The following is a 14,268-nucleotide window of genomic DNA, read 5'->3' as shown; positions in this document are numbered from 1 at the left end:
ATCAATCACTGCATTTTTAAGAACTGGCTGCAATATTTTTAAGTGATCTGCCTCAAAAGTATAGCATATTGGTATTTCCAGTTAAATTCAAACAAATAATGAAATATTTTATTAATTTCTGCACTCCTTGAAATGGCAATCTGTCATGTCCCTTCTGACATATAGGACTTATAACATGCTGACTCACCAAATTTTTAGCTTATGCACATTTTTTCATCCTGGGCTTAGAAAACTTCTGAAAGAAACACTTAAATGTTCTTTTCTGTCCCCCTAGAATTCTTCACTTGAGGAAAGAGAATTCTTTAACAGTAATAGCTCCTGCTCAGTTAATTATATTATCCATAGGTACATGGAAACAGTCTACAAATGAAGCATACTCCTGTTTTTGGAGACTTGGATTAAAGGTCATGACCTAACTTGGCATTTCTGTAAAGCCAGATTCTTTCTGCATTTTCCATTATTTTTTGTTTCAGAAGAATCTCGATGTACGTGTAATTTTCCTTTGTGTTCTATCCGCTCTTTGCTTGACTGATGTTCAAAATTGTTCTTCTGGAAGGCACGGATAATAGGTAACAGAACTACATTTTTTGCCTCCCTACACGGGCCAACATCTGCAAAAATTATATTTTTATGGTGCTTCCATTTAATGCCTCTGTGAGCTCAGATTGTTACTATTATTCTCTCTTTGACACATAGGTGAGCCCTATTTTACCATGATGGTTCCTCATGCTTCAAAAACTTTTAGAATTCACCTCCTGCCTAGTCCAGTAGACTTTTCCAAGGCCCTTTGGGCTGGATCATTACTAAATATAACCACGTACTGCTTTTTGGCTGCATAAAAAAAGATTCTCCAACACAAACCTCAAATCAAATAACTTTTTGACCCTTTTCCTTCCACAATTCCAAATAGTCACAAATTATTCTGTCACAAATCTGTAATCAGATTTTCCTGGAGCTCTACTCACATTTGAGAAACATGTTTATTTTCATGAGCTTCCCTAACTTTTTTTTTTTTAAGCTTTTCTCAGATTTCTCTCTCCTTGTTTATTTTGGTGCTTTTATATTTAGTTCTCCTCTTTCAGCTTAGCAACTTGACTTTGGAAATATTGATGCAAATGATTAGTTAATTATTGTAAACAGTCTCAATTACTTCAGTCAAACTGTTAAAGTAAAATGTGTTCAGACCTGTAGGTTTTTCTGGATTAATGGTACCTTCATAAATATTTCTTTTCAGAAGGAGTGAGTACAGGGTGATATTCTTTGCTTAAGACAAATAATTTTAACTTATGTTAATATTTCTAGCTCTGCAGAGAAGACATCAACAGCTTGGAAGATACTTGTTACAAAAAGCAAAATTGAAATTCTAAAGGATCATTTTATAACACTTGGACAATCAGGGAAAATCATAGGAATTAAAAAATGCATTTGAAAAATAGTGCAAAACTTGTCACATGAATTGCTACTAAATTATCCAGCCTGTAGCAAACCTTTATTTAGGTTTGAGCACTCATAAAATAATTTTAATACGCTAAAAACACGAGGACAATGCTATTAAATTCTGTGCAACAAATAAAGCTAAAAATGAGGACTATTCTGACCTCTCTCATATGTGTCTTACTGCTAGCCCAGCCCAAAACCATTCCCAATCACTGCCTTTTTAACTGTAGCATACCTTCAGTTTTTCAGAGGTAAAAGAGTTGCACAGGGTATAGTTGGACCAAGTTCGGTTGCTCTCAGGATGGCGGAACCAGTTTCCAGTTTCATCACAATATTTTGAAGCTCTCTCTGATGACAAAATGCAATAATAGTTATTTTAGCATATGCGTATTACACATTTAAAAATCCACTTAAAATTATGTTTGGGAATAAAATGCCTGCGTAACAAAATCCAAAGGATTTTCAACTTGTGCAATTAATACACATTTGTCTGCTTTGTTTTTTTTCTCAGAGATTTATCCAATGGTATATTTGTTGTTTATCTGTCTCCTTTTGCCTTGAATGAATGCAGTAGAGTATATATATCCAGCCTTCATTCAGATGTATTTATTTATGTAATAATAATTCTTTTAAAGAGGCTGTTGAAAGCTGTTTATTGAAGCGAAAGTACGTCAGGCCCTGACGCCAAACCTGAAGGAAGCGTGCAGGGAAATAATCATCAGTTAAAAACACTGGGTAGAGAAAGGGCAGCAAGCAGTGCATGAACCAGAGCCCGGGTGCTGGAGGTGATGACAGCCCAACGCCAGCCATGTGTTTATGCAGAGGGGTGGAAGAGCCCTGCCCAGCCTCTGTGCCAGCTGAATCCTGCCAGGGATGAGCGGGAGCATGGCTATCGCTCTCCGGGCTTGTGCTCCTTTGCACGTGTCCTTTTACTGTGGCAGCAGACAGTCGGGGCTTCAGGATGGTACAGCTCAGAGGGATGCCTGGAGCCACAGATGTGTGCTGTGCCTGTGTCCTCCCGGCCACGCTCACATTTCTGTCTAGGAAACCCTGGACGCTAAGGCACAGTCACTTGTCATCACCTGTCAAGTTTTGGACCAGTTCCTTTGGCCTTCCCTCAAGCATTAGCCACATGGGAGTCACTGGAAAGGTTGCCCGAGTAACAATGGCAGGATAAGATCAGAAACTTAAATTATTTGATGTTTTCTTAGATAGTGACACAGTTTTTTGTTTATGAAAAACACAGTTTTTCAAGTTTGACTTTTAAAATAGTCTAAAAAGTCTACCTTGACTTCCCTTTGCCTATTCTAGCTTTATAATTTTATTGGCTTTATACATAGGTTATCATCATTTCCAGTCAGTACTCTTTTGCAGAGTCAATCACCATTTGAACATACACATTTTCATTTTTTGTGGTCAACATTTGCATTTATTTTTCTTAATAAGCTCTCATTATTAATGTTTCTATTAATTTGGAAGATCCATATTCCCTCTATACACCCTAAAGAAAGCAACTGGTCATATTGGCAAGGTAAGGATTGTATAGACTGAGCTATCTTCCTCTAACTAGAAATACACTTTATATAGTGCCATTGGGAAAAAAAAAAAAAAAAAAGGACAATCCTCCAGAACACAGCATACTTTTGAAATTACTGTGAATTTTGAATCACTGTTCTGGGGGACTTGAAAATCAATACGTGCATCAACAACACCAAGAGGAACAGTACGTGTTATCTCAGCCTTCCATCACTGCAGCTTGGAGATAATCTCAGGCTGCCTGTGTAGCAACGTTCTGGTTGTACTCATTGCCAGATATTATCTAAAGCTGGAAAAAGTTTTCAGTCATAGATAAAAGATTAATCATTACGCTACCAAGAAACACAGTGTACAAACATCGTACCTACTATCCCATGCACTCTGCAAAGTACATGGCTTTTGTTAATATGCTGTAGGGTGTAACGGTAATATCATCTATCATCTCTGTACTTCAGTGCCTAGGTAGGCATTCTGCCGAAGTTTAATGTGGCCTCTGTAAATCAGAGACAAACCTCTTGCCTCATACTTTTCCTTGACGCCAGGCAAACACAACTGATCCTGGTTTGGAAGCGGCCATGGCCGATGGATTTCTTGCTATGATGTTGTCAGAATACGGGACTGGGAGATAAGTCTCCCTACTGTCCATCCCAGTGACTCAAACAGGTCAAGCATTTCTTCTAAATCTAAATTTTACATAGAAATTAAGCTGTGAGTCTGTAACCCAACCACTGTTCTACTGCAAGTTACTCTACAGTGGCCCAGCAGCAGGCATGGGATTATGAACCTGGGCACATGTTGGTTTTTATGCTAACCAGAAGAATCTAGTAAGTTCGGAAGAAATACACAATGTGTAAGGATGGGTAACGCAACACTAGCAAGGCAAAATGGAAATGTAAGCTTTAAGACTATTCAAATACCATGTAAACACTAATTTTTTAGGCTCTGTCTGCACCCTATCTGCTTGCATAGGGCACCATTTGGGCAACACATTATTCAAAATGGAGGAACAGTGACATTGCATGGGATTCGTCTCACCTGACTTTAGCAATTCATAGGCAGTTGTGCAATCTCTCTGTAGTTAGCTTAGAAAGAAAGATACTTCAAGAGCTGTCTGGGAAAAATCGATGAGAACAAATCTCAACCACAAGGGCAGTTTCATGGGAGTAGTGAAGTGTCTAAAAAGATTAACCAGTAGTAATAGTTTTGCATGTAGTATTGTTTGTGCTACCAATAGTGCTTTTATGAATCATATTTTCGTAAAAACAACTCATATGTAACAAATATCTTAACACAATAACTCTGGAACAAAGATGATAGCTCTAGCAACCAGGTTTTTTGCAATTAGACCAACCCTATAGCTAGCACACGTTAAAAGAGTCAACACCATTTTTTTATTTATTGTTGAGTTATAAGCTGGAAGTAGAAAGTTTTCCTCTGTTGCAGTGCATGCTCAGCACATACCAGACACTGGATTCTTTGCCATTGTTTGGATAGACCTGCGTAGTGCTTAGTTTTGCAGATGAAGGAATAGCTGATGTAGCACATCTGATTTACTTACGTCCATAGTAAAATATTCTAAAAGAAAATTTTTCAAAAATGAAAAAATAATCTGATATAATACAATGGAGACTCTAGAAAACTTTGATTCCAGTGTCCTAATGAGTGAAGAATTATCACTCTCAACAGAATGCCTCAGTCAGCAGAACTGGAATTTGTATAATAGAGTCATATTGTGCACTGTGGGGATAAGAATTGATTTTTAAAATACAGCTGCCAAGCTTGCTAACAAGCAGGACAGATATATACAGAAGGGCAGGGGGAAAAGAAGCAGCTGGACAAAGAGTTCAGATTTGTTTCATTTATCACTGTCTAAATGATATCACTTCAAGACAGGAAAACAGGACCAGCGGAAATACAGAGCTGTCTTTTTTAGACAGAGTCAGGAAATTTGCATTTTGTGGCAGCAAGAGAAGGGCTCTCCCAGGCCCAGCCCTCCCTACGCTGCTCAGGGTGCTCCTGCAGGTCCCTGGGGCTCCTGCCCAGCGAGGACGCTGCTCCTTGCCCGCTGTGAGCGCAGGCACGTCGCCCTGCCGAGGCACAGTGCCGGGTGGGAAGGAACACGTGATGGACTGGGTACACGGGAAGGGAGATCACGGTTGGGAAGGTGCTTGAATCAGGGGATGCCTGAGGAAGTGGCCTCCCTGCCTGCCAGGGAGCCAGGGAGGTGGAAGAAGCCGCAGCTGCTGCTGCGACCCAGAAGGTCTTTCTCCCTCTCTGGTTTGTGGAAGGCCAGATTTCTCATCTGCAGTGACTGCTCTTGTCAGCTTGGCAACCTACTCAGCTGAATGCTTTGTGCATTTTGTCAGCTGTGAGGAGGTTGGGCCTGTGTCCCTCAAATCCAGTCCCATGTGGTCACAGGCGTCACAGCTGGTAAATCCAAAAGGGTCCGTGAGAGCTAGTCAGTCTGTTCCCCCTTCTCCTGCATGGAGCATTTATCCTTATTTCTCTAAAGATATTCTGTAAGAAAGACAAAGCAATTCAGAGATGGCAGTACGGCACAAGAGAGCTGCAGAGAACACAAATACCGCAGTGCCTCTGCCCCACCGTTGTCGTGATCCACGCTCCAGAGCAAGGGGACCTCATTCCCTCTAGCCAGGGTCAGAGCAGCAAGGCAAGGCTGTACTTCCACGTTCCTCAGTCGTAAGACGTAACAACGTATTAACCATCCGTCCAGTTGCTTATGGATACATATGGATCTGTTTCCAAATTGCACTTCTAGGAACTTTGCTCTTGGAGCCACATGAAGAGTTATGAGTAACTGGTTTATAAAATGGAACCAAAGACAGAAGCCCATCAAAGCGGAGAACTGAGTGGAGTTTTGCTAAACGCAGCCTTGGATCACAAAGCTGGGCCGGGCTTGCTCCCTGCTGGGATGGCTACTGCTCGTAACCACGCCTGTTTGCCGAAGAGGAAAGGGAGCGAAAGTGAAATGAAAAGGTATGGCTGCCACAGCGCACCTTGCACATTCAGCTCCATTGCTATATGTGACTGCACCAAATAAATCCCGACCAAGCGCACTGTGCAGGAGAGTCAGGTGGGTGTTATAACACTCCCCTGCCACAAACCCAACAGCCTACAGGGCAATGCTCTGCTCCTCCTGCTGCCCCCAGTAAATCTGCCTTGCTAGAAGGCCACTACATCCACAATATATTTCCTTTTTTTTTATTAGCAAGATTATTACCAGCATGAATTACATACTACATTCCTATCAAAGTCAATTCCTGGCAATTTCAGCATGACCTGGAACCATTTCAAAGGGATTACACCAAAGATTAACCTGGATAAAATATGAATATAAAATACAATTCAAGAGAAACTGTGCATGTTGCCTGAATAGGGGAGTATAAAACTCAGCCCTGCTCAGAGCTTCACAGTCAGGAGTGGATGAGACAATGAATTTCCTGCTGACACTGGAGTTGAAGCAGTAGGTCTCGGTATGTTTTTCAGACAAATTGATTTGTTTTTATGCATTATCACATTGCACGTGATGGCCATTGTGAGAAAGAGATTGCTACAAGAGGAAACAGTTGTTTATTGAAAAGGATGAAGTTGTCAGAGCTTTAGAGAGGGGTTTCTGTTTGTTAGCTTTCCTTTCACATAGTAGAGCTTCCTCAGGTGGTGAAAGCAGTGTGGGAAAGCCCTAGCTAACTGAACAGCCTAGATTATCACTGTGGTCCTTCCTTCTTTCAGAACACAGATTTCTATGTAGTATGAACTGACGTAAGTTCAGTGAAATAAGTGGGACTACATCTGGTAGTTAGTTGTGAAGTTGTTAGACACAAAATGAATAGAGCACTGGAGCATGCTCTCCATCATTTTGCTTCGGGGCCCTTTTCTCCAGAATATGATTTCACCTTATTTACTTTCTAATACACTCTAGCAGCTTCTTCTTGGCATAGATGCTGAATGTTGTTGAGGGTTCAGATATAGAGAGATGGTATACAGCACCCACAGGTGCAGTTGGGAGGAGGATCTGATCCTGTGCTGCCAGATAATGTTTCACTTTTCCAGTTACAAATGACATAAGTATCAAAGCACAAAAAGAAAGCTGTACGGCATAATTTTATTCCAGGACTCAAAGTTATAGATGGCGTCAAACAAAAGTAACTTAGCCATCAGTGAGCTGATACACAGCGGTTCTGCAGAGCTCAGTGCAGCCCAAAGCAACACAACGTGAAACACTTGTTTCAAAAGTCCATGGGGTTCCTTGCATGCTGAGGTGGTTTGATATCACAGAGACTTAATGAGAAGGAAATCTAACAGGCACTGCAGTTTTCATCTTGTAAAATTATTGTTCTTCAGGATGAATTTTCTGTTTCTCAGCAGAAAATCTACCTGTATTTTGTTTAACAGGTATAAGTTACCAAAGGAAATAATGACTTGTGACACAAAACCTGACAGACTTCTCAGGACAGCTGAACCTGTGCTTTTGGCCACCTCGAAGTGACAGCCACTTCCATTAGCAGTTGAAAGACTTCTAGTCACCCCCATGATTTCTTGTCTCCCTCCTACTTTATTAAGTCCTGGTGTGACAATCAGCCACCAGTAAAGCAAAGGCTGGTTACCCACTGGTTTGATGCCACAGCTGTAATACATGCTGGGGAACTCAACAGCTACTCTAGGAAAGTGGCTCTAGCTCAACCAGGAGATGCTGAGCTGTCACCGAGCCAGGGAAACAGTGTCGACTGACCAGGATGCAGGCAAAGAGGCTGACAGAGGTGCTGACAAGAAGAGAGAGGTGCCAGGGGAAAACACTGAGTCCAGAAGACCACAGGTATTGTTCCTAAACAGGACAGCAGAGAGAACAGCAGGAAATTAATCACTAGAGGAGTACAGAGAACAGGAATACTAAAAAATTCCCAGAGACGGAGACGTAGGTTAAAGGCACCCCTCCATTTGAGGGTCTCAGCTCCTCAGCCTGTTTCCCTCCAGGTTCTCCAGTGATTAGCCACGAGCATGGCCCTGCTGCAAGGCTCCTCCTTGAAAACTATGACACTGTACAGAAAAGAGGTCAAGACTAAGCATATCAGAAAGCAAAAAAAGGTCACAAAAGACTAGACTGTGATTCAGTGCCCATTGTGTGTCTCAGGAATGTAAACTGCTGTAAAGATTTGTGAGGTAGGTCTCAGGGTGTTCCCACAAGAGGTGGACGGTCACACTGCCATGCAAGCTCACTTTCCAGGCACTCAAATCCTTCAATCCTTCCTGTCCAATGCCTGCTTCCACTGGAAAGAGGACGTTCCTCCATCCAAGTTAGAATGCAAGTTTGAATACCCTCATACTGGAAGTTTCCCACTTGCTGGGTGAATTCTCTAATCGTGGATAGTGTGATTTATAAAGAACATAAATATTGATCAATCTGGCTGCTACTGCAATTGGGATTCAGCAAATGCATACTGGATCTGATCCAGCCTGGAAACTCCTCTGTTTCTAAACAGGCAACAAGCTTAACAAAGCCAACAGTCTTAGCTAATGGTACTGGGTAATTAATTCACAACTATGCAATAGTCTGTTTTCTTACTTTCCAGTTGGGCACATATGTTTTGTTTTAACCTTGTTAAAATTTTTAGATTTATATACCCTCCCTCCCCCAATGTTTAGTTTCATAGTTTTTAACTGCAATTGGTACACTCTATCTGTGCTGGATTTAGCATACTGTGGCATCTAGCACTGCCTGTAAGCAATATGTCCTGAGCATGGAACACACAACTGTGCCTTTCTTCAGACAATACACTGTGTGGAGTTTAAAACACATGTATTTCCTCTTATCTATTTATCAACGTTTCTGGTTTTGATTTTTCCTTTCATTTGTCCTTTTAAACGTTCTTGAATTATGTCTCTTAGTCTGCACGGCTGCTAGTATTTGTATGAAGAATTCAATGAACAACTGAAACTTGGAGACTGAAAGAACATTATTTCTGCTCATCTTCCATAAAATGATACTTTCCAATAAAAACTGAACAAAGAACATGCTGATGATACATTTCATGCACATAAGCATTTTTCTTCATTATAAAAACTTAGAATGAGGCACTAAAAATGTTTTGATATTATAACTAGTTAATATTTTCATAAACTAGGTTCTATAAATCCATGGGTTATATCTACATAAATATAAATACATATAAAATATTTTACAAATTAATTAGGCAACCCAAAAGCTTGATAGATTTTAATTTCAGCCAAACTCTCTTGGAATTTCACAATGCTGCAAAAACACCACTGGAAACATGCTTCCACTCAATGGCATGAATGTTTTGAAGACCTCCTTTGAAAGATAAGATGACAAAAAGAAATACGGTACCAGTTGGATCAAAGTCTGGAAAATAATCCGGACAATTCTGAGCAGTGATTCTTCCAGCAGGTGTGTCGTCCCAGCACAACCAGCCATCCCAGGTTCGGTTGCAGAACAGACCTGGATGTTTAAGAGGAATGCAGTAGTTAATTCACACACAGTCACTCCTGAACCTTCTCTGTTCTAGCCTCCCAAGCAATATTGCTGTCTGCGGACAACTGTGTTTTCTTTTTGCAATAAATGCCCTTGTTATTGCTACACTTTGAGTGGCATTCATGTGCTGCAAGGTACTTGGTTTAGCTGACCTGATGTTAGTGGCGTTAATTTTACTGGAAAGTAACATTTTTTAAGCCTGTTGAACTGAACTTTTAATGTAGGGTCCGATCCTACAAATTCCTCTTCGTGATGCTTCTTCCATCCTTGGCTGTAAATGTGTACACTAGTGGCAAGAGGGGGGCTCAGTTATCCAAAGACCTCATAGATACCCACTTTTCACTTCACCTTCTGCTGTTCAACAGGTCTGAAAATCAAATTTTGAAAATGTAAAGGTAGAAAGGGCTTGCAGGGACATCCTAGCTAAAGGCAACAGTTGCAGAGAGAGGTCCCTGTAAGGTTGTTGCATTGCTCAACACTAGAGATCAGTCAGATACCTACAGATCCAGTGAAGCAAGGTGCAAGACTGATCTGTAATAGGTGAACACTGCCTGCAGGTGTTGTCTGGGCAGGCATGCTGTGATCCTGTCCTCATCACGCCCCTTCTGGGAAGGTAGCACTGTCCAGGCTGTGTCCCCTACAAGGACAGTTCCCAGCCCCAGAAATGGTGGCCATACTAGGGAGGCAGACCACAGCTCATTCTTGAGTCCCGTTACAGAGATCACAGAATCAACCAGGTTGGAAGAGACCTCTGTGATCATCGAGTCCAACCGTTGCCCTGACACCACCATGTCAACTAGACCATGGCACTAAGTGCCATGTCCAGGCTTTTCTTAAACCCCTCCAGAGATGGTAAATTTATTGTCAATCTTCTCCAAATCATTTACAAGTGTGTTCAAGAACACAGCTTCCAATGGAAAACACTGCAGGACTCTCTCCTGGCAATGCTTTCCATTATCAAAGCCAAGTAATTCTTTGTTCCTTACCTTTTAATCAATCAGTAATCCACAAGAATAATCCATCCCACAACAATTTAGCAGCCTTCCAGTATCTGAAGGGGGCCTACAGGAATCAATGTTATATACTATGGTCCACAGAAGCTGCACTATAAGACTGCTTGCTGTAACATGATTTCCTGACTCATTGTGGATTTATTCAAGTCACACATTAAAAAAAAAACCCTATACTTCTTAGTTATTTTCCATTTAAAAACAGTTTGCAATGAGGAAAAGGTACTTATCATCATGACCATCAAGTTAAAGGGAAATATGATGAGAAGACATATCTTGCCTTTTTTGCTCTGGTCCCAAGAGAGTTTCAGAACTGCTGCTATGACCATGTAGGTTGTTTTTCAAAGAATCATATGGAAGACACCTAATAACCATTGAAAGTTAATAAAATATGGGCAGCTAATTGCTTTTGGTGTTTTTGAAATTATCCACAAATAAGCTTTCTTACTAAAGCAAGAAAGCTGTAAAAAAGACATCCGAATTGGTCAAATTTGCCCCAATAACTGTTTTAAAGTCAAAATAGTTGTGGATCAAAAATTAAAAGCATAAAACTTTTTTTTTGGAAAAAAGTTAATTTTTTCCATATTAGATGTCTAGAAAAAAGATATTTTTATGAACACTTTTTCTTCTTTAGCTAAGATTTTACGCACATCTATTTTCCCATTGTCAAGTTAAATGTGCTAATGTTACTTGTTTACTTAATCAAACATTATATCAGCAGTTTGTTATCTTTCCTTCAGGCATTCTCACATTCTTCTCTAGCTTTGAGATGTATCTGAAAGACTTTTAGGAATCATTTTGTAATATCAAAGAAAAAGAAGTGTAGAAAATGTTTGCAACTTGAGCTTGTATCTGAAAGACACTGCAGAATGGGGTTGGTAGGAATTCCCAGCTTTAAATCCTTTGCCTTGCCTGATAAAAAAAATTACTGATGTTGATCTATATATCGTGGAATGCGTCTTTCAAGGTAATTAACAGGATATATATGCATACTCATCCAAAAATATGTATCTATACACACACGCAGATACATATGTATGTTTTTTAAGTGCTGCAGGAAATAAAACACTGTAAGTAATAAAACAGAAAAGGAAGAGTTGAACACTGTATTGTTGTATCACCAGCTAAAAATATTACGTTTTTGGATGGATAGGGAGTGCGGGAGTGCTGCGCTGTCCCGGAGGGATGGTCACATGTTCCTATGTGCCTCAGCTTCTCATTTTGTTATTTCATTGGGATGTAATCAATTCTACATTGAAATGGGCAAGATAAGTGTATGTACACAGTCCGTTACTTCAGTTCTGCTGACAAATGGCCACTTGTAATGCTGCCACAGCTCACCTGTATTATACCATCTCTCTGGCTCTTGAGTGTGAGATACTATGCAGTTCTCTGCAATTCATTGCCATCAGCTTCGAGCCCCAGTATTATGAAGGATTTAAACTCCCTTTGCACCAGTCTACAAACGGGCTACATCAGGGACTGCAGAGCTGCCAGGGAAAATTAGATACAGCTCGGCTGGGTCTGTAAAGTTGTACCATACACTGGGCTTTCCTGGGAACTTCAATGTTGGACTCCACTACTGTTTGTGCTGAAAATCCACACCCAGTATAACCCTTCAGTTCATGTGTTGGGCTCTTCCTCACAGGAGACACCCCTACAGTTGTCCTTTGCATTAAGGGAATTTCCCATCTCATCCCATCCTCCCTTTCAAGTTTGCAGCAAAGAGACTGAGACCCTTGTCCACTTCCAACCCTTTCTGAAGTGTAAGTGTTGGAGCGCTGGTCAGGATCCTGTAATTCAGTTGAAAACGCAACTTCAGTAGTGTTGGCATCATTTCATCACCCATTACCTTCATTCTGGGTTATAAATGAATTAAAAGTGCATGTTGCTATGAACATAACAGTCCCCAATGGCATCACTTAAATCTAGGTGCCAGTCGAAGGAATGCAGGAACTGCTGTGCTGTGTCCGATGGCTGCGGGTCTGCCACTGTTGTCCTGGGACAACGCCGCCCTTGAGAACACTACCAGGAATTCATTCATATGTCATGAGACATATGAATTCCCAGCTCATGCTGGGAAAACACTTCAACCCTTTGCAAAGGGGTTGCTCTACACGAGCAAAATGCAAAACAAAGGTGAATCCAGCAGAACTATCAATGGATGCAAAAATTACGTATTTACAGAGCCGGAGATTAGAAGAGTAATCTGAGCCGACACTAAGTTACTTCCCTCTCAAGCCCAGCAACTAAAGGCTTGTTTGTCTGAAACATGATGCTTTCTATCCCATAAGCCTGTTTAAATACCTGTGGGTTTTCTCCATTATTGGCCTGAATGAAAACCTACTTGAAGCAATGCGAATCTCTATATTAATTCCAAAACATTTCTGCACCAAGACTTGAGTATCTTAACATCTAATTATTCTTTGAGTCTTACAGAGCCCAGTAAAATCTTTGTGGTAAAGAGCTGTAGAAATGTCTTTATTCTTGTATTACAAAAAATCCCACATTATTTCCACCCCATCTATTGGGTTGTTTTTTTTTAATAATGTTTTTTTAATAAATTTTCCTTTAAACTGTCCCCGATATCACAGAATCACAGAATGTTAGGGATTGGAAGGGACCTCGAAAGATCATCTAGTCCAATCCCCCTGCCGGAGCAGGATTGCCTAGACCATATCACACAGGAACGCGTCCAGGCTGGTTTTGAATGTCTCCAGAGAAGGAGACTCCACAACCTCTCTGGGAAGCCTGTTCCAGTGTTCGGTCACCCTCACCGTAAAGAAGTTTTTCCTCATATTTATGTGGAACCTCCTGTGTTCCAGCTTGCACCCATTGCCCCTTGTCCTGTCAAGGGATGTCACTGAGAAGAGCCTGGCTCCATCCTCATGACACTTCCCCTTTACATATTTATAAACATTAATGAGGTCACCCCTCAGTCTCCTCTTCTCTAAGCTAAAGAGACCCAGCTTCCTCAGCCTCTCCTCATAAGGGAGATGTTCCACTCCCTTAATCATCTTCGTGGCTCTGCGCTGGACTCTCTCTAGCCCTTCCCTGTCCTTCTTGAACTGAGGGGCCCAGAACTGGACACAATATTCCAGATGCGGCCTCACCAGGGCAGAGTAGAGGGGGAGGAGAACCTCTCTTGACCTGCTAACCACACCCCTTCTAATACACCCCAGGATGCCATTGGCCTTCTTGGCCACAAGGGCACATTGCTGGCTCATGGTCATCCTGCTGTCCACTAGGACCGCCAGGTCCCTTTCCCCTACGCTGCTCTCCAACAGCTCTGCCCCGAACTTGTACTCATACATGGGGTTGTTCTTGCCCAGATGCAGGACCCTACACTTGCCCTTGTTATATTTCATTAAATTTCTCCCCGCCCAACTCTCCAGCCTGTCCAGGTCTCTCTGAATGGCTGCGCAGCCTTCCATTGTGTCAGCCACTCCTCCCAGTTTGGTGTCATCAGCGAACTTGCTGACAGTGCACTCTATTCCCTCATCCAAGTCATTAATGAATATATTGAATAGTACTGCTCCCAGTACCGACCCTTGAGGGACTCCGCTAGACACAGGCCTCCAACTGGACTCTGTCCCATTGACCACCACTCTCTGGCTTCTTTCCTTCAGCCAGTTCACAATCCACCTCACTACCCGATCATCCACACCACACTTCCTCAGTTTAGCTGCGAGGATGCTGTGGGAGACCGTGTCAAACGCTTTACTGAAATCGGGATAGACCACATCCACAGCTTTACCATCATCTATCCACCGGGTT

At 41.6% G+C, this 14,268-nt stretch overlaps 1 protein-coding gene across 1 annotated transcript in view; it reads right to left on the bottom strand.

Annotated features, from left to right (window-relative positions):
* CALCR (calcitonin receptor) overlaps positions 1-14,268 on the bottom strand; it is a 79,980-nt gene that overhangs the window by 53,810 nt on the left and 11,902 nt on the right. Inside the window, exons 3-4 of the mRNA XM_068405399.1 lie at positions 9,338-9,448; positions 1,673-1,785 (exon numbers count right to left, since the gene is read on the bottom strand). Of these exons, the coding sequence (XP_068261500.1) occupies positions 1,673-1,785; positions 9,338-9,448 (224 nt within the window). The remainder of the gene's footprint in view (positions 1-1,672; positions 1,786-9,337; positions 9,449-14,268) is intronic.

The sequence above is a fragment of the Nyctibius grandis genome, chromosome 7 (assembly GCF_013368605.1).
Source record: "Nyctibius grandis isolate bNycGra1 chromosome 7, bNycGra1.pri, whole genome shotgun sequence".
Classification (NCBI taxonomy): Eukaryota; Metazoa; Chordata; class Aves; order Nyctibiiformes; family Nyctibiidae; genus Nyctibius; species Nyctibius grandis.
Note: the sequence above shows the minus strand (reverse complement) of the source record. Positions and strands in the feature narration are given on the sequence as shown.